General features: G+C 37.9%; 1 protein-coding gene across 3 annotated transcripts in view; it reads left to right on the top strand.

Annotated features, from left to right (window-relative positions):
• Positions 1–20,340, top strand: part of KITLG (KIT ligand) — an 88,727-nt gene that overhangs the window by 61,969 nt on the left and 6,418 nt on the right. For 2 of the 3 annotated variants that reach the window (XM_042470841.1, XM_042470842.1), the window contains exons 3-9: positions 771–833; positions 5,700–5,879; positions 7,232–7,394; positions 8,569–8,658; positions 16,570–16,679; positions 18,369–18,445; positions 19,608–19,692. In XM_042470841.1, coding sequence (XP_042326775.1) covers positions 771–833; positions 5,700–5,879; positions 7,232–7,394; positions 8,569–8,658; positions 16,570–16,679; positions 18,369–18,445; positions 19,608–19,647 — 723 coding nt within the window. In that variant the 3' untranslated portion in view covers positions 19,648–19,692. The remainder of the gene's footprint in view (positions 1–770; positions 834–5,699; positions 5,880–7,231; positions 7,395–8,568; positions 8,659–16,569; positions 16,680–18,368; positions 18,446–19,607; positions 19,693–20,340) is intronic. The other variant, XM_042470843.1, reaches the window with a different exon arrangement.

Consider the following 20,340-nt stretch of genomic DNA (forward strand, 5'->3'; position numbering starts at 1 on the left):
TAATATCTATCTTGTTTTTAAAATTCTAGATTAGTGTACAGTCATCTCAATATGTCAGCAGTGAAGAATCATTTGCTTTCCAGATTTTATTTTTTTGAATGATGCTGCCATGATCCTTCACCACTGTTCATGAAAGACAGAGCTTCTGGGAGTTGAAATCAGAATGTCTGAAGGGCTAAAGGTTCTCCACACTCTGTAATATGTCTAAATACTCTGTAGCATTCTCCATCACAGAAGAATGGGTGTAAGAATGGTCCATGAACAGAGATCAGGGTTAGATATCAATGACCTTGCCTAAGAGCAAAACCCAACTGAGATATCAGAAAGAAAGGTGGATGTAAAAAAAACAACCCTATATTTATTCACTTCATTTGTAAATGGAGCACATTGGAAGCACCAGCTTCTAGGTTGGAACAAAGCACACCTCACTGTTTCAACCTGAAAAGAGCAAACTGTGTTTTCTGCCAGTCACTCTTTGTCTTCACATGAGGATCTAAAAGAGTAACTGGAAAGAAATTGCATCTGAATGCTTAGGACAGGATGGAATATAACTCATATAAATAAATGCCACCATACAGAAACTAACTTGAAATGTTCTTGCACGTTGCTAAATAAGGGGCAAATGGAATGACAGGTTGGTATATTACAATCCTGTTATACCTCTTTTTAGAAGAGTATTTAATAACACTATCCTGTAGCATGTGATGAAATTTAAGCTTTATTTAAAAGAGAATAACAAAATAACCTTGAATGTCCTTTGCTGTCTGTAGGTTGGAAATCTTCCAAATGATTATATGATAGCCCTTAAATATGTCCGGAAGATGGATACACTGGTATGTACAGCCACTTGAATTATTCTTAATAAAATAATTAGAGGACACAGCAACAATTCTTGCTTTCTGATCTTATGAAATGTGAACCAATTTTTAAAAAAGCTTTTATTATTCAGAGGTCTTTTGAAACTCCTTCACAAAAGACATAGACTAACCAAAGCTGAGCATTGTTAATACCTGCTCATTTATTTTTTTAAATTAACCTTAAATCATTTGCAATCAAATTCAACAGAATAAATTTGGGCTTCATTGTGGCCATATTTTTTTCTTTAATTATGAAATGCAATAAATCCTGATTAGCTTGCAAAGCCAGAGAACAATGTAGATTTTTGGCTGTATAAACAATTTATCTTAGATCATATTGTACACTGACTTTGGCAAGAGAATCGAAAAGCAAGTGTATAATTATCATTCCCTCAAGGGAAATCCATGTAAGACATTGCCAGAGATACAGAAACAAACAGCTATTTTAGTTGCAATAATTATTACTATTATCTCCTTAATGAATGCACAGTAGTCAAAAGGATATCTTATTTTTCTGACAGATATACCTTGCTTCATTGTCTTCTTGCATAAGTTTGTAGTTCTTAAACTGCAATATAATATTTATCTTATTTTAGAACCATATTTGATATTCAAAAGAATAAATGTTTGCAAATTTCTCCTAAATTACAGTTCCGTCAGCCCTGTTCTGGGCCGTTTGCTTATGGAAACCTTGGCTGCAAGCTTTTTGTTCACCAATATTAAAGCAGTCCCCAGCAAACTTTATACTGTACAGTGGGTCCTTGGTACCCATGGGGTTTAGTTCCAAGTACCCCCTCTCCCCCAAATACTAAAGTCTGTAGATGTTCAAGTCTTTTTAAATACAGTTTTGTTGTAAAATGGTGTCTGGCTTTCCAATGGATTGCCTGTCTCATGATGAGCCTGTCCCATGGTAAGGAAAAGGCCTTCTTGAGAATACCATAATCTCCCCCAGGATTGAGATAGGGCCCAACTCTTGCTACTTTTAAGAGGTGTGGGGAGAAGCATGTTTTCAATCTGACATTTATTTACTGTGTTCATTTTAATGATATTTATTGATTTTAGTTTATTTGTGGGATACCAGATGGACCTTTGGCAGGGCTTAGAATAATTTTAGTTATGTATTATAACTCCCATAATCCCTCAGCTAGCGTGACCCTGATCCAGTAGGCTTATTTTTCTATTCATATGCTAAAGCTTCCTCTTCACCTACAGTGCCTTCATGTTGCCCATCAATGTATGGTTGACCCCATGAATTTCATAGGGTTTTCTTAGGCAAGGAATACTCAGAGCTGTTTTGCCATTGCCTTCCTCAGAAGTATAGCCTACAGAACCTGGTATTTGTTTCAGGTATCTGTCACCTTCAAGTATTTATGGCACTATATATCTTCACCTTGTGCCTCCCCCCATGTAGTTATCTGGTTATTAACATGCCGTGATCACAATTTTGTGTTTTTATACCTGCAACGGTCTTTTTACACTGATGTTTCACAACTTAAATTAAAACCACTGGAACTGTAATATTGGGCCCATGGTGATATTAGCTAGAATTAGTCTATTAGAAATAGTCTCTCATAAATTCCATTTATGTATTAATCAGTTTCACACTAGCCTGACTGCATAGTTCTAGTTTTGCTTTAATGAAGAAGAAAGTCAAAGTTGCATTAGCAGTATTTTGACAATATTCTGCATCAAAACTCCTAATGATCTATGTTGCATTCCTATCCTATCCATTAAATTCAAATGAGTAAGTTGGAAAGGGAGAAGTGGAACATGAGAAATAACTTAGTTTTCAACAAATCCAACAAAATTTATTTCTTTTGGCATTTAGTGTCACAAACATGTAGAAAATAAAAAAGTGCTGACAGCATAAATTTCTAATATACATCCAGTAAAACTATAAAATAAATAAAACTATACAATACAATATCTCACAAATTTCTATTGGCCAAGCATCTAATTGTTCCTGGCCAAAAAAAAAAAAAAAAGCAAACACGCAGAGTGCAGTGGTGTTCTTTTGCTACCTAATAATAGCATAGTGAGAAAGCCACTTGCTGGAAGCAAGAGTAGTCAAAATGGTTTTGTGAATGTGGGTAGTGAGTTGAGAGAGTGAGAGACAAAGATAGACAACAAGCACAAAGGAGATATACGTATTTTCCCTAGCAAGTAATCAGAAAGAATAGGATGAATACATTGTGCCAAAATAGTGTAGGCATTTGAAGAGTGCCAATTCTAGACTTTAGGGGGACCTTGGACAAGATGCTTTCATTGGATTCACCTCTTTCCATTGACACTCGCCATTTGCTTATCTTTTCATCTAGGATCAGTTGACACCACTTGTTAGAAAGAGAATAAGGACATGCAGAATGGACTGTTCCTTCTTCCCTAGTCCTTACACTGCTCACTTTGTCAGAAGAGGGTAGCTCAGTAAGACAAAACAGCAAGGAGGAGGTTGAACGGGCCTAGAAAGTTCCAGAGTTGACACTGGATTGGGATGTTGGAAGCAGCAGGTGCCCAACAGTATATTACCTCTGATGTTGACCCTGCTGTTAAGTGACTTCCCCGAACCAAGTGTTGGAGCTACAACATAAATAATTTCCACTTCATCTCTAGGTGGATATTATTACATCACTAAAGTGAAGGATGGATTTTGTGGTTCTTTGCTTCCTCCATTTTTTTCTTCCAATTTTTTAAAATTATTTTCCTCTCCCAGCAAGGAGCCAAAGATGATGATGAACTCAAAGCAGCTTACATTTTTTAAAAAAAATACAATTAAAAGCATACAAAAGTGAGCATTAAACTTTAAATTGATACAGTATTAAAATAAATTACACATTAAAAGAATAAAATGCAGTTTAAAAGATAAAAGCATTTAAAAACAATACAATTAAAACAGTACAAAATCCCCAGCCTGTTCTTTAAATACTTTCTGTTTTAAAAGCCTGTCTGAATAAAAAGGTTTTGGCTTACTGATGGAAGGACAACAAGGAGGGGACCATTCTGACCTCCCTGGGAAGGGAATTCCAGAGTCTGGGGGCAGCCACCCAAAAGGCCCTCTGTCTCTTGTCCCCACCAACTGTACTTGCCATGGTGGTGGGGCTTGTGAAGGGCCCCTTCTGATGACCTCTGTCTAGGCTTGCTCATCTTGGGAGATAGGCTCTGTCAGCCTGGTCCTGAAACATATAGGGCTCTATAGGTCATAACCAGCACTTAATTATAAAATGATAGGACTTATATGTCATTGCACATGATGGACAACAGGTGTTTTTATTTTGTTTTTAATAGTGTGCAACTATAAGTCTCCTAATACAGAGAGAAGACAGGATTTATTTTGGATAAAGGCAAAAGCAAATACACAATAAATAGACACATAAATGCTCACTGAACCAATGAAAAAGACAGTTAAATTGTTGTGAAATTGTATTTAGGGCTCATGAAATTGGTAAATGGGGGTCATGCCTTTTTCAGATTGGTCCTTCTGTTTCCTTTTGTCTCTCAAATGACATCATTCAGCCAGTTTTAGAGGTGATTCTTAATAGCTGGTTTTTGTCACCTCTAGATTTTTGCTGGAGCTGAAGGTATCATTTCATGATATTCAAGTCATGACTAGATTTTTAAACAATATCTCATCAGACATACTATACTTTTTGTTACTTTTTAAAGTGACCAACATTTTTGCTGTCAGGTTTGTTTGCTTGTTTGTTTTAAACAACTGCAGGGTCTGGAATTTGAATTTTCTGTCCAGTTAGGGCTGAATAAAAATTTCATGCTAATTTCCCTGATCACTACACTGTCCTTCCACTCTGTGTTGTATCTCCTCCCATCTTCCTCCCAGACAACTGGTTGTTGTTGTTAATTCCAGTCTCCATGTCAACATGTTCCATTTGTTCCATGATGATGTTTGAAGGATGTCTTGCATATGTGACCAACATAGTGAATATCAATTGACTGAGATCTTGCAATGCTAGCAATATAGCATTGACTTAAAGATCTAATTTTGATGTGATTTTGACCATAGATGTAGCTAGTTAATGTCTCTTTCCTGATGAAAAGCACTTTGACCCAGTGGAATCTTCTGTCAGCAGAACAGAGCAGTAGAGTATACTTGCTTCTTATCCCCCCTTCTCTTCAGCAACCCTCTTTGTTCCACCTCTAAAGCCATTCCAAGGATCTCCTGGCCCTTTGGGACAAACTGGAAGGAGAGAGAATAAAGGGAAATTGCTGGAAAAGGTCTCTGTCTTAAGTCCCCACTGGATCAAAGAGCTAAGTGAAAGGGCACCAGTCTATAGTTTGAACATTAGGAAAATGTGTTCATCACTAAGATCAACCCATTCAGTATATAAAGGCAAAAGCAGTATTTCATAAAGCTTTGTACAGTTTAATTAATATGAAGATACATATCTTTTTGTAGTGTTAATTAATCAAAATGATGAAAAGCAGAAACAACAAGCTAGAAGACGTTATGTAAGGAAGAGGCAGCTTGTATTTTAGTTTCCATCTTACTAAATTAAAACCGAGGTTAAATGCTAGCAATTTTGTTGGGGTTTTGTTTTGTTTTTTGACAGCTTTGGAGCTGGTAGACACAGGGATAAAACAGAACTGGCAACATCTACTGACAGTCACGGCTGACCTAGTTATGTTAAGGAGGGTTGTCAGAAATTCCAAAAAAGAACTGGAGAAAACAGCAGGCAACCTAATGGTAGTTGAATTTCAATTTAACTAAGTGCAGACTAATACCAATTGGAGAGGACGTGCTAATCTACTTTTACACATTTCAGATTACTTAAACAGTTGTTGTGTGTGAAGTGTAATTTATCTTTTTCTTCTGTTTATCATCCCTGACAGCCTAATCATTGTTGGTTGCATTTGATGGTGCCTGAGTTGTCAAAGAGTCTGAATAATCTTCTCAACAAATTTACAGAACTTACAGATATGCCAGATGTCTTGAGTAATTATTCAATTATCAATAATCTCCGAAGAATCATCAATGATCTAATGGCATGCCTTTCTTCTACTAAATATAAGGTAATAACCTAATATTGATCCTCCCCCTTTGTTTCTAAAGAATAGTGTAACATTGTGGATACAAAATAAGGCACAACAAAATGTAGAAATATTTTCTTGTCACTCTGAACTTGTCAGATTCTTTTTCAAGCTTTCGTACTAGTTGTCCTTACATTTAAGTTTATCACTGTTGATAATTACATTTTCCCCTTATTTCAGTTTTAATATCTCTTTTAAAGCACAGTTCAGTTGTGTACATATATACTCAAGAAGCAAGCCCCATTGAATTCTTCCTGCATCAGTGTGTTTACGAATGCTGACTGATGTTGAAATCCAATAACTGCTTACTTGGAAGTAAGCTGTAATTAAAGAGAACTCACTACTCAGGAACTATCTATGGGATTCGACACATAATGTTTGCTGTTTGCTCTCTTTCTGTTTTGATAGGGTCTCTTAAGCCATGTCTAGGTTTTCTTTTAAAATATGTAATGGATATGGAAGAGAATGGAGGCAAAGGGGGAGATGAAAGGGGTGGATTTAATGTACTCCACCTCACCCTACCACTTCAGGTAGGGTGAGGTGGAGTTAATTGAAACTTTTAAAATAATGCCTGAAAGAATGTCTTTGGCCCAGTACATACGTGTGAAAAAGGCTGGACTGGACGTGGCCTGTTTCCCTCTGGAGGGACGCTGCAATAGCCAAACTGTGTAGTGTCCCTCCAGACCAAAAAGAACCCAGAAAAAATAGGTTCATTTTGCCACGTGGGGATGGCGTTATCAGTGTGCCATTGGCGCACTGTGACACATCCAAAACGCAAGCACAGCGCCTGGTGGTGTGGATGCAGCACCGCACTTGCGTCATGCACACGTGCAACCTAAGGATGGCGCCACGTAAAGATGGCACCGTCCATACATGTTAGGGTTCCAGAGCATGCAGATGCTGCGTGCTCTGGAACCCTAAATCAGAAGCAGCATGGTGCTTTTGGCCCATCTGTTTCGGGCCTTTGATAATTACAGTGGAAGACAGCAAAAAACCATGAGATAATAGTACATAGCCCATCTGGGACAAATGTTGTGGCCACAGAGGAATCGATTGACCCAAAGACATATTGCTCCCTGCTGTACACCTCTTACGAAATGCATGTAATTTAGAAACCATTTTGAAATTAATTGTTTAATTTTGTAAAGTGAAAGAAATTAATTATTTATTCAGGGGATTATATTTTTTTGAAACTGAGTGACAAAACTTTTAAGTTAATTTGGAAATTGTTATATTTTGTAGTCCTTATCCATAGAGAGTTTTTACACTGTAGTGTGATAAACTTTAGTTATCTGCACATTCTTTAAAGATTGGCTTTTGTAATTTTTCACTAGAATTTTAGACTACATCATGACCATCTTTATGAAGAAGGTAGATTTATTCCAGAAGAGTTCTTTAAGCACTTTTATAGCACCATCGACGTGTACAAAGTCTTGGCAAAAACACCAGTACAAAGTGACTGTATTTTGCCATCAACGACAGAGATCCCTCCAAATGGTAAGTGTTCTACTCTATACAGAAATACTTTCAAATGCCCCCAAAGGTTTCCAAATACTTGTAAAAATACCTGTTACACTAATTATGTATGATCTTAGATGTACTGTTGCACTCAGAGCTTGGAAACATTAATGTTAGCATCAATGCATTAATTTTAAATCATTAAAGAATTTTCATTTATCAATGTTAAATCATTAAGAAAAAATAAATGACGTTGCTTGATTAATTAATTTGTGAAGCTGTTAGATTAAAAAATACCATTCAAAAATTGCTTAAAAAGTAACAAATTAAAGTACCAAGAACCATTAATTTGTCTAGCCAGACAAATGTTAGCATTTAACAATAAAAATAACACATTTCCAAATCATTGTTGAAAAATATAACAAGTTAGTGGTAACAAATTAATTTTTAATGAATTATTTCCAAGCTCTCTTTGTGCTATATCATTACACATGCCATTGACTAACTGTAGGCATAGACCTCACTAGTGGTGAGGTCAGCTTTGAGTCAAACTAGATGTGACAGGTTATGTTGCCAGTGGAAGCTTTTCCTCTGCCTCCAAATAGGAACGAGAGAACAAGTTCCCATGTGAGGAAGGCAGTGGAGTGAAAAAGCTTCATTACCAACAAATGCCAGGTGCTACAGGCTATATTTCAGAGGAAGGAGCTGGCAAAAGCATCTCTGAGTATTCCTTGCCTAAGAAAACCCTATGAAATTAATGCGGTCACCATAAGTTGATAGGTGACTTGTAGGCACATACATACACATCCTTTGTCGTTGCCAGCTGTTTATTCATCTCACACTATTGACACAATTGCTAATGGCATGAATGTAGTTGTATTTAGTTTGAACATCCAGTAACTAATGCTAAAAATGTCTTAATCACTATTGTATATTCCCATGATATAAAGTAGCAAAGCATTAATTAGATGTCTGTCTGTCTGTCTGTCTCTGTCACTGGAATATGCAATCTCATCCACACACACACACCAGATATATGCATATGATGTTATCAGTAGTGGTGTGTGTGTGTGTATGATTCAACCATTCCATGTTAATTCTGACTCATCTTATTTATAAATGCTTTAACTGAACTGACTAAAGCCACAATGGCAGCAAAAGAATCTGCAATTTTTCCAAAACACAGATCAATGATGTGCTTCTTCTGTCATAGATTCCAGCATCAGTGTTACGAAGCCTTTTTTGTTACATCCTGTGGCTGCAAGCCATCTTAGGAACGACAGCAGTGGCAATCACAGTAATGGTAAGCATAAACAATGTGCACTACATTTATGCAAGGAGGGAAACTTAAAGGTGAGACAGCAGGAATATGATGACAGGATATATAGTGCGCCTGCACCATACTCAGGTGCACCATACGCATCTTTAAGCATATGCTGACATCGCGCCAATCAAATAAATGGTGCTCGCACTGCATGCACGCACCCCATTCTTTGCAATGCGGTGCGAGCATACATGGGATTTCTTTTATGTGGGGGGATCCGGAAGGGATCCCCAGCGTAAGGGAAGGGAGGTCCCACTGTACATCATCACCATTTATTGGTAGCATCAGTACTAACACAGAAGTGCAGTTGCAAGCAATTTCTATTGTTTATTAATGGCTGCATCTGCACTGCAGAAATAATCTAGTTTGACACCACTTTAATTGTCATGGCTCAGTGGTATGGAATTCTGGGAACTATAGTTTGTTAAGATGCCACAACAAGCTACAATTCCCAGAATTACATAGCATTGAGGCATGTCAGTTAAAATGATGTCAAATGGATTATTGAAACAGTGTGGGTGTAGCAAGATCTAGAAACAGTTAATATTGCTTACCAGACTGAGAAGTAGTGGCCAGGATACAGTGAGAGGTAGCACGCTACAGTGGCTCTAAATTGGAATTAGAGACACATGTGTGTGCACGCATGCAGGTTTTGTGTGTTTGTATTATAAGCATGTGGAAGGTAACCAGTCAATTGTGGTTTCTTTGTAGAGTAAAATAAGAACAGTATAACAGAACATTTTCTGTAGACACTGATTCACTGCTTCTTTTGACCCAGCTCTCAACAATCCCCATTTCTTTATCCTAATTTATATTTGTATGTTCTGTGGAAAACTGTAGTCACCAGAAGTGTTAGCTTTTTCCCCATGAAGTTAATTTGTGGTTAAGTGATCTCTTTTGGAATGTTAGATCACTTCTGGAACAAGTGCAATCTTTCCCCACCCATCCCCTCATATTGGTCATATCCTAACCATGTTAAACTATTCCAAATGCACTTTATGTAACTTCCTTGTGTCTGACTTCAGGCTCTATGTTAGGCAGAATGTTAAAACTGGAAACACAGATGAAATAGTGAACTATTTCCCCTTCTTTCTCACAAGGCCAGGGGAGGTGTTGAGGTGATCTGAAGACATATTTTGCAATGACTCTAAATGTTCATCCTGTGATAACTACACACCAGGCGTGCAGCTGGTTGTTGGGAATTAAGTAGTTATCAGAATTAATATGCAACAAATGCTGTATGTACATTCTTGGGCATGTAATTTAAGACACCCAAGAAAAGATGGGGTTGCCATTTCAGTTATTAGTGTAGGAATTGAAAATTCAAGCCAGTTCTGTGTTCTCTGAAAATATGTATATGTAAGAATAGTCTTTATGATTGTGTCTAACTTACACAGTTACAGGAGTTTGAGATCACTTTGACTTCCATGCAACAGAATCCTAATATTTCTTATTTGATGAGGTCCTTAAATTCTCTGCTTGAGAGATCTAGAATTATAGGTGGGGAAAGCTAGATCAATCTAGCACAGAATTTTATGTACTTTACCAAACTAGACGAGACCTAAATACTCCGAAGGCACCAGATCCTGTCTGATTTTGGAAGCTAAGCGGGGTCAGTGCAGTTTAGTACTTGGATGGGGAACCACTTAGCAATACTGGGTGCTGTAGGCTATATTTCAGAGACAATGACAATCCATCTTTGAATATTGCCTAAGGAAAAAACATGGAAGTCACTCTAATTGACAGGTGATTTGAGGGCACATACATGCCACACATGTAACCCAAGGATCCCATAAGACGAGCCATCAGTATTACAATGACATCAAAATGATATAATATGTAAAAACAGTCTGTGTTCCCAGAGTGGTTAAATTTCATAAGAGAGAAGTGAGTAGAATGAAATTATGCTGTTACTAAAGTTAAATGGAGTGGGCGGGGGGGGGGGGAATCCAAGGAAAAAACTAATTATTTCTGTCCATGTTCTCACTGAGGTGATTAAAAAATAAATCATAAACACAATTTCTAGACTTTCAGCCAATCTGAATAGTCATAATCTTTAGCCACGTTACAACTTGTTTTAAATCAATATTTTGTTGTAGCCTGCTTTTTAATTAACACCAGGAATGTTTTTTTTAAAAATAAACCTTTTGCACTGTCATCACTGCTTCACAATATACTTCCCCTGCACTGCATTCAGATTAATTGTAGAAGTGATATGAAAGACAAATGGAGACCTCAGAGATAAAAAAACAAACGACATTTCAGCTCTTTCTTTCTTTCTTTCTTTCTTTGCACTACATTGCTCCTTCTGTTAAAATAAGAATGATTTTCTTTGTTGTCACCCTATTATGCCTCTTCCTTCTCTCTTTTTATAATAGCAAGCTCAGGTGGTAAGTGCCAGCAAGAATGCAGACAAAGTGGAAACAAGATAGGCATCCAAAATGAAAACAAAACAACTCCAGGGGGAAATTAGTTTTACACAAAAAATCTCCTTCACAAAAAATCAAAGCCCCAGCTGAAGGGGTTCTGAGCCACTGCAGAGATGAGTGCATTGGGGAATGACAACTGTAGTGCTCTCCTGGTCATGGGGTACATTGAGACACACAGTTGGAGAAATACCTCAGGGTCTTGCTGCAACTGCATCCCTCAACATGCTGCTCTATGACCAGAAGAGCTCTGCAGTCTTAATTTCCTTGCACAGTAGTCTACAGCACTGCCTGGCTAAGAAGTTGGTTTTGGAGGTCATGTTTGGTCATTAATTACCATGTGTGAATCCCAAAAGTTACAAGACTGTAAATCAGCTTACAATCTTGTAAGCTGATGCCAGCAATATTTCTGTGCAGAATCATTATTTCCTGCACAGAAAATGTCATAAAGGACTTATTTAGTGAAAAATTGGTACTTTTATGCACAAAATTAAAAAAAAAGGATTTGCTGCACAGAAATATTATTTTCTGTTCAGGAAAAAAAAAACTTTTCTTTGGGAAAAAGTATGATTTTTGCACAGAATAAGTCCCAAACAGCTAAGATTCTCTTCAGCCCAGGATTCTCCCCATCATTTGGTTACCTAACACTAAAAAAAACCACACTTTTTAACCATTTTCTCAAATATATTTGAGTATTCTTTCTATTCTTACTTGCTATCCAAACTAGATTTAGACTCCTTAGAATCAAAGTTGACTTATCCATTAAATATGGATTCAGTTAACCAGCCTCCAGTGGAGACAAAAAAATAATAAAAAAATGAATTAAGACACGGAAAAGTTCCAGAAATATGTGTGACACACACATACCTAATATGTCAGTGTGACATACAGTGGTACCTCGGGATACGAAATACCCAGGTTACGAAATTTTCGGGATACGAAAAAATCCCATAGGGAATTATTGTTCCGGGTTACGAATGTTTTTTCGGGTTACGAAAAAACTTTTGGTGCTTTTTTCGGCTTTTTCACACGGAATCGCGGCTTTTCCCCATTAGCGCCTATGGCAATTCGGCTTACGAAGGCTTTTCGGGTTACGAAAGCGGCCGCGGAACGAATTACTTTCGTAACCCGAGGCACCACTGTACTGGAATGCTGAATAAGGACATTCCTGATATGATGTTAAAGGTACATCTTGTTTCTTACTCCTGATATTTATCTTCGGGAGTCTTGTGCATCTCAGTTTGGCACTGAAGCAGGGTTAGTCAAAATTCAAATTCTCCAAAATAATTTAATTTGTAAATTAAAAGAGAACCAATCAAAAATAAATAGTGCAATTGTGCTGTTGGCCCCTAAGTGAGTGGTATGGAGAATTCATTCCAGATTTTAGTCCCAATTTTAAATTGACAATCTAAACTGATAATCCTGTTTTGGAGATGTGGTTCAGCTCCTTGGATAACGCCTTTAAAGATGGGAATAAATCCCAGAATTCCAGAGTAGCAGTAGCACATGAGTCATAATTTCCAGAAATTATAGTATGATGTTTTACCAGGAACCAGAGTGTAGTTCCAGAAGAAAAGAGGGCACCTAAGGGCCTCTTGCCATGATCATGCCAAGACCATGATGACCACACAGCCTGCTTACAAAGCAGGCCGCCACCTCAGTCCCAAACTGGCTGCTGCCAGGAGCCAGATTATTTCCACTCCTTTCTGATCCAGTCCACAGGACCAGATGGCAGCATTGGAGTGGCTTCCAGCCACTTTGGGGGTATGCGTCATTTGAATACCACACCCCCACAGTGGCTAGAAGCCACATTATTTGGCCTGTGTATTTTAGTTACCATTCTAGGATCCTGTTTAACAATCTGACTGCAGCACCAATCCAAGCTGAGCACCAAATAGTCAAGAGCTTTGTTTGTTTAAACTGTGCATTGAAAGAATCAAGGCATGGTGCAACTTGGAGACTCATGCATCATTCTGTGAGTGAGAGGAATGATTATCCTTTGTTAACATGCAATGAAAGGTGAAAGGTGAAGTCTTTATGCATCTGCTTTTTTAATGCAGATGTTCTGTTTCACATTTCCCTCAAAAAAAAAACCTCTCTTGTATTATTCTTTGATTGCATGTCTAGCAGTGACTGCATTTCACAAAAAGTTCAACTGATTGTTAAAATGAAGTGCCACCCTCTGACATTTTGGATGTAGCTTGGCACTGGTATTTTCTTTCAGAAATCAGCCTTATGAACTCTGCAGCCTCATGGGTTCAGATAGAAATTTGGTAACTCCTGTTACTGTAATGAAGTCAGTAAAGATCCCCAAAATCTTTTTCACTTACTTAATTAATGTTGAATACTTGTTCTACCCATTTTTACACTATATAACCAAATCAATCTGCTGATGAAAGATGCACTGAAGTAATACAGATAATAATCTTGTTCTAATTAATCTGTAGGTTCAACCTGAGTAACATATATAGTATCAGAATTAATATGCTGTTTTCTATGGTTGTTTTTTTTAACTTAGCCCCTGTCCTGACATTTTATTCTACTTACAAGTAACAAAAACAATACGTATGTGATATTCACTTGCATGTAATTTATCTGCCACTCAAAGCTTGGAAATATCATTTTTGTGGACTGGAGAATCTGGGAATTGTAGTCCAGAATGTAACTTTTTCACACTCTCATATATTCCTGATAAACTGAGAGAAAACATTTTAAAAAGTAGATTTGTTTGTTTGTTTGTTTGTTTATTAGTTATATTGTGCCAATACATTTAAAATGATGTAAATGTGTGGCATCTTGTTTTGAGCACTGGACTGTGACTGGAGGCAAGAGTTCGAATCTCTGCTCAGTTATGGAAATTCACTGGATGACTTTGGGCAAGTTACACCCTTTCAGCCTCAGAGGATGGCAATGACAAACCCCCTCTGAATATATCTGCCAAGAAAACTCTGTGATTGGTTCACCTTAGGGTTGCCATAAGTCAGAAACATTTTGAAGGCACACAACAATAGCACAACAACATGGGTTTTCCCCTCTCCTACGTTATCATCACAACCAACCTACAAAGTTGGGTCAGGATGAGATACAGTGATGAGCCCAAGCTCAATTCATTTCTGTTATACCCTGAGGCCTTCTAGACATCTAGAAGTATAAATCTTGCCAAGAAAGTATCAGCATGACAGCTGTAAAGGGAAGCCTTACTTTACAAACTTGCTAGAAACCTTTGATTGTGTCAGCTAGAGAGTACTCATAGTACAGAGAAAAGAAAGAATGATAGTAAATGAAAAAAAGAGAAAGAGATGGCAAAGAAGGAGAGAAAGGATGTGACTTGGCTTTTTTTAGACACTGGGACCATCCACTGTACACTTGAATATCATCCACCATTGCCATCAAGCTCCTGATATACCTTGAGGGAGTAAAATTTCTAAACCAGGACTTGAAAACATTACTATCTGGAATAAAGCTTACATTATCCCTATCTGGCATGAGGACTGTAGTCCAATAAAGTAACTTTTCAAGGTTCTGCCCTCAACATAAGCAAGATTACCCAGTCCTGGAGGAGGCAGTAGTGGGGCAGAAGAACCAGAGGTCTAACATGGAACAAAGGCAGCTTCTTGTATTCCTAATAAGAAGAGCAACTTTTTAAAGAGAGAACTTCAACTACTGTGGTTAGCTTGCATGGTGTAAAATAACCACCTTCCAATTATGCAGACTTGAAGTATCTGTTCTGCTTGACTAAGATTTCTTTTTTAGAGTTGGCATACCTGTAGGGTCTAAACAGAGTTCAAACAATGTTGGCTAGAAATCTGATTTAAAAAACAAGAGTTAGAATCTAAGACAGCTTTACAAGCTATAAATTGTCAGGCTCTTTATGCAGTGAGGCTTGAGTGGTGGTTTGAACTGGAGTCGGCAGGATATTTGTGGCAGAGATAATGCGGGAAATAAAATCTCAAAAGCTGCAGAAGTGGTTCCTAATGAATAGCCAGTCTTCAACAAGGAAATTAAGTAGCTAATATAATCTGATAGCACATTATACTGGCACTTCTCAGCAGTTGCTTATCTTGCTTCACAGAGGTTTTAATTTGATTTCTTGTAGACTGTATTTTCAGATGCTGATTATCCTCAGAACTAGAGATTATAACAAGAGTTAAGTGTGTCATTCACCTGAACTCTGACAGGAATAGATAAGCACAGTTTGGACCATGGGTGGGCAAATCTGGAAGGCCAGGGGACCCCAGAGACCTTGCACACCCTGCAACTGCTCCCATCAAAATGGCAGTCTGTCTGCCCCTGATGCCCCCAAACATGCTCTGGGGGACATGGGAGGTATTTTAGGATGACCAGATATTCTACCCATAAAGAGGACAAGACACCACAAAATGGTAGGACATGACCAAATAAAAGCTATAAACACTCATATAAATATAAGTTCACACTGTTTAGTTATGCTAAAAACAGATGACATTTGCGAATTCCTTCTCAGCACATCCTGAAAAAGGAGGCTGTCTGGTCACACTGGGGTATTTTCACCATATGTTGGACCTTCCTGGGCCATTTAAAACAAAACAGATATGAAGTCACTTCCTGTTTACTTCCTCTTTCAAAAAGGTCTCTTCTGGGCTCAGCAGGTCCCAAAACATGGTGGAATCCCATCTCACACACCTCTAGGGCACATTTAGGGGAAAACATTTTAAAACAACACCTTTTTCTTTTTATCCCTGAGGTGCCCAGGGGGTAAACATGGTGGAAATGCCCTCCACACTCCCCAAGAGATCATTTTACAGCAACAACAACAGAAATGTACAACCATGTAAGTCCATGATCACTGATTGGAACTGTGTATGAACAGGCACCTCGACAAAGGAAACTGTACCAGAGCTTGATTCTAGCCAGAATGGCTACAGCTCAGAAGTAGGCCTTGGAAAAGTTACTTTTTGGACAACAGCTTCTAGAATTCCCCAACCAACATATGCTATAAACAGATACATGAATCTCTGGGAAAGCTCTGTCATAAAAGTCAGGTGCAATCATTGATTCTAGCATAGGCAAGTACAGTATTTCCTTGCTGAGTAATCTGTTCTGGTTTGCAAAACTGCCTTGGGAGGTGAATGAGGAGGGGAAACTATAGCTGGAGAAGAATTAATCATGTGTGTGAGTGAATGAGAGAGAGAGAGAGAAACAAAGAAAGGAAAGAAATAGCTTGCTAACATACTTCTGCAGATGGCAAAACTCGGATTACACAGTTGCCAAGAATGTTTGTCTTTCTTGAGTTAGTGCAAATAAAGCTGTGAATATCAGGCAGCCAAACAGTTCCTACCTAATAACAAACAAACCCCTTGAAAGATAGAACTTGCAATGTATGGTCTAGAAAGGTGGTACTGAACACAATGCATTTAATTAACAATTCTACTTTGAAGATTAAATAAACAAAGTCTTCACTAATTGAAAATGTTTTTAATTACAGAAGCAGAATTGGGTTTCCTCAGTAGTCCCAGCATGCAAGGAATGAGCATAGCACTAACATCACTGTTGACTCTTTTTATTGGCTTTATTTTGGGAGCTGTGTGCTGGAAGGTGAGAATGCTCATAGATAAATGTGGTTGAAGAGGCACTTCATTTAACACTAAAGAATTTTGAAAATGTGGGGAGGTTTTTTTATTTTAAAAAATGTATTTATTACATTTGTTTATTGCATCTCAGCCCACCTGGATTAGAATCAAAGAATCCTAGAGTTGGAAGAGACCACAAAGTCCATCCAGTCCAACCTCCTGCCATGCAGGAACTCACAATCAAAGCATCTCTGACATCCAGCCTCTGTTTAAAGACCTCCAAGGAAGCAGACTCCATCACCTTCCAAGCCAGCATGGTGTAGTCGCCTGAGTATTAGAATACAAGTCTGGAGACAAGGGTTTGAATCCCTGCTTAGCATTGGAAACCCTTGGGCAAAGCACATTCTCTCATCTTCACATCTTTTGAACACATCTTGCCAAGAAAACCTCATGATAGATTCACTTTAGGGTTGCCATAAGTTGGAAATTACTTAAAAGACAACAGACGACCAGGGTTCCTGAGCAGTTGCAGATGGATAAAAAGATTCAAAACAATAAATAAGAATCGAAATACATTTTAAACAAACTGAAAATCTCCTCGTTAAAATAGTCCCACAATCACAGCAATTAAAAACAGCCAGAGCATCTAATTCCATTTTTAAGGATTAGAATAACAAAGATATAAACTGCCTTGAAGTATGGTGAAATCTTCTTTGGAATTCTTTCAAAGAAATCAAATAGCCAACTTTCCAGAGTGCTTTTCCTGAGTATTCCTATATGGCAGAAGGTTGGACTATATGGTCACGGCGGACTCTTCCTATCACAAGATCTTATGATTTTAGGTGTATTCACTGCATGCCAGAAATTGAAAAGGGATGAAATCATCCTGACTTCATTTGGGAGGAAATTTCATGGTCAAGATTTGTATTAGAGTTATCTTGGGGCTTTTAAGAATTGTTTTTATTTCTGTTGTTTGTGTGTGGCGGGGGGGGGGGGTTAAAAAAAAGATCATAATTCAAATACACTCATCCCTCGGTATCCACAGACTTGACATTCACAGTTTTCATCATTCACAGATGGCAAATCCTCCCTCCCTCCTTTTTCCCTCTGGCACCATGGCCTGTAATCCACGCTGGCCACATGGAAACTTGCTTTCCAATAACAAATCAATCTCTGCATTTCCTTGTTGCTGCTGCACAATCATGCAAAATGCACAACCATTAGTACATCATGAGGAAAGGGATCATGTGGTCCTACAAATGCTTTTGAACTCCAACTCTCAGCAGTTCTAGCCAGCATTGCCAACGGTAGGGAAAGGTGGAAGGCGCAGTTCAGCTGTATCTGGAGAGACACCTGATTCCCATTACAACACTAGCTTTATATTACACTGGTATACTTCACTAACTAGATTCAAATGTAGTGTATAGATGTACTCCCCTCCCCAACCTAGAATGGCTACTGGAATGTTGCAGCTCTTCTAGTACAAAATCTTGAAGTACATGTATACCTTATGTTAGATACCAGTCTCTCCACTCATGTTATCTTATATACTGTGATCACACACTGGACTTCAATCCATTTTTTTTAAAGATGAAGAGCAAAGTTGCAATGTTTAAATAAATAAATATATCTAGGAAAAATAAAGATACCTTGGATAGTCTTAACTTTTTCTGTTTGAACACTATAAGGCATCTAATGCTATTTTCTTCCATAGAAGACAGCCCACAAACATATACTAGAAAGTAACCAGACTACACAAGCTAACATCTGCCAAGAGGATAATGAAATAAGGTATTTTTATTCTATTGACAATCCATTATGAATCAAATCAATGTAAATCAATTGTATCTTTTGACCTTCCATCTTGTATTTCTCAAAACCAAATAGCATGTTATCACAGTTCTGGGCATGGAGGGTGTGCAGGGGATAACTTTGAGATATGTATGCTGTTTTGTTCCATTAAGCCTGATATCCTTAAAACCACTTAATAGGAAATGAGATCTACAGACACAAAATGGCAGACCGCTGAGTAGACTTGCATAAAATTATGCTATAAAATGGTAATGGGCGGATGTTAGAGGATCCGAATTCACTCTCAATTTTCTAGCACTTCCCACACAGCTGCTCTGAGTTGTATGGGAGATTTCCTGGTGCTGAATTTCTGTGGTGACAAGAATTCAGCACTGGGAGAACACCCTTAAAATTTGGATCACCTGTGGGAGAAATCCAGTGTGACAGCACTTTAATTATGCTATGGCATTCTGGGAATTGTACCATGGAAGCTTTGCTCTGGTGCCACAACAGACTATAATTCCGAGAATTCCATAGCATGGATCAGTGGCTTTTAAAGTGGTGCCAAACTGGATTATTTCTGCAGTGCAGATGCAGCTATAGATTAGTTCCCTTTGCAACAATGAATCTGCTCAGATCATTTGCTCAAATGAATATAAGCAAGAATTCAGGCCTTATTGCTCAACATGTCATGGTCAAGGCAAACACTGGGATTTAGGCAGCAGGGATAACACATGCATCTCTTTGCCCTCTTCATGAGTTTACAACCTATATCCAGTTGCTTGTCCCTACTAGAATAGACCAGTTGTATCAATGAGAGCTTGACAAGTCAATATTTGTATAAGTTAAATTATTTCATAAGGTTTACTGTAGTTGAGACTGACACTTGGATTTAAGGTTACTATACCCTGCTCATGCTTATCTAGGATTTAGGCTGCTGTATCATGTTGGTGCTTAGCATCATAGCAAAAATATATGTTTTTAACAGTAGACATGTGCTTCTCTTCTGCTCTCTGAAATGAAGAAAAGCCTCCATTTCTTATAGTTATGCTGCAAAATAAATCAGTACATCCCCTATTATTGTTGTTGTCTAATAGAAATCTTTTAACTATGTAAAAAATAATAACATAGAGTACTTTGTTTTGTTTTGTTTGTCTTTCAGTATGCTACAGCAAAAAGACAAATCGCTTCTACAAGTGTAGCTGTTGCTTTTTTAAAAATATACACTGTTACTGTTTCACTTCTGGGTAAGTTCTGAAAAATAATATTTGACATTGCCCACTAGCGTATTCTTAACAATTGACCTGCTAAAACATTTCATAACTATTTCCTTTATAAAGTTCTAGGACAGCAGGATATTGATGTGGTCACTTTGGAGTTTATCAAACGGGAGGAATTTCTCTTAAATTCGGATGAAAAGAAAGTGGGGCCAGAACTCATTCTCTTAAAGTCACTAGTTTTGCGCAATTACGTGAATATGCATTGCATTCGAACTGACTCCCCATTGCCTGAAAATAGCATGCCTTTGCCCGAATTTGCGTGTGGCAGTCTGTCACACAATAACGTGAAACCACGATTGCATTCGGACTGACTTCCCATTGCCCGAATTTGTGTGTAGTGGGTTATCACGCAGTAACGTTAAACCCCATGATTGCATTCAGATTGCCATCGGATTATACTTCCAATTCCCCTTGTCTGATAAACTCCTTTGTTAACAAGCATAACAGTCTATAACATGAGACCTTTTGGGGTCACTTTAAATAACTTTTTAAGTCAGGAGACAGCAGCACATCTGGAACATTTGATAAGATACTTGAGCCTTAGTACTATCATAAAGGCACAATTTATGCCTTTCCTAAACTCTAGAACAATGGTGGGACTCTGAGACAGGCCTG

The sequence above is a fragment of the Sceloporus undulatus genome, chromosome 5 (genome assembly GCF_019175285.1).
Source record: "Sceloporus undulatus isolate JIND9_A2432 ecotype Alabama chromosome 5, SceUnd_v1.1, whole genome shotgun sequence".
NCBI classification, from domain to species: domain Eukaryota; kingdom Metazoa; phylum Chordata; class Lepidosauria; order Squamata; family Phrynosomatidae; genus Sceloporus; species Sceloporus undulatus.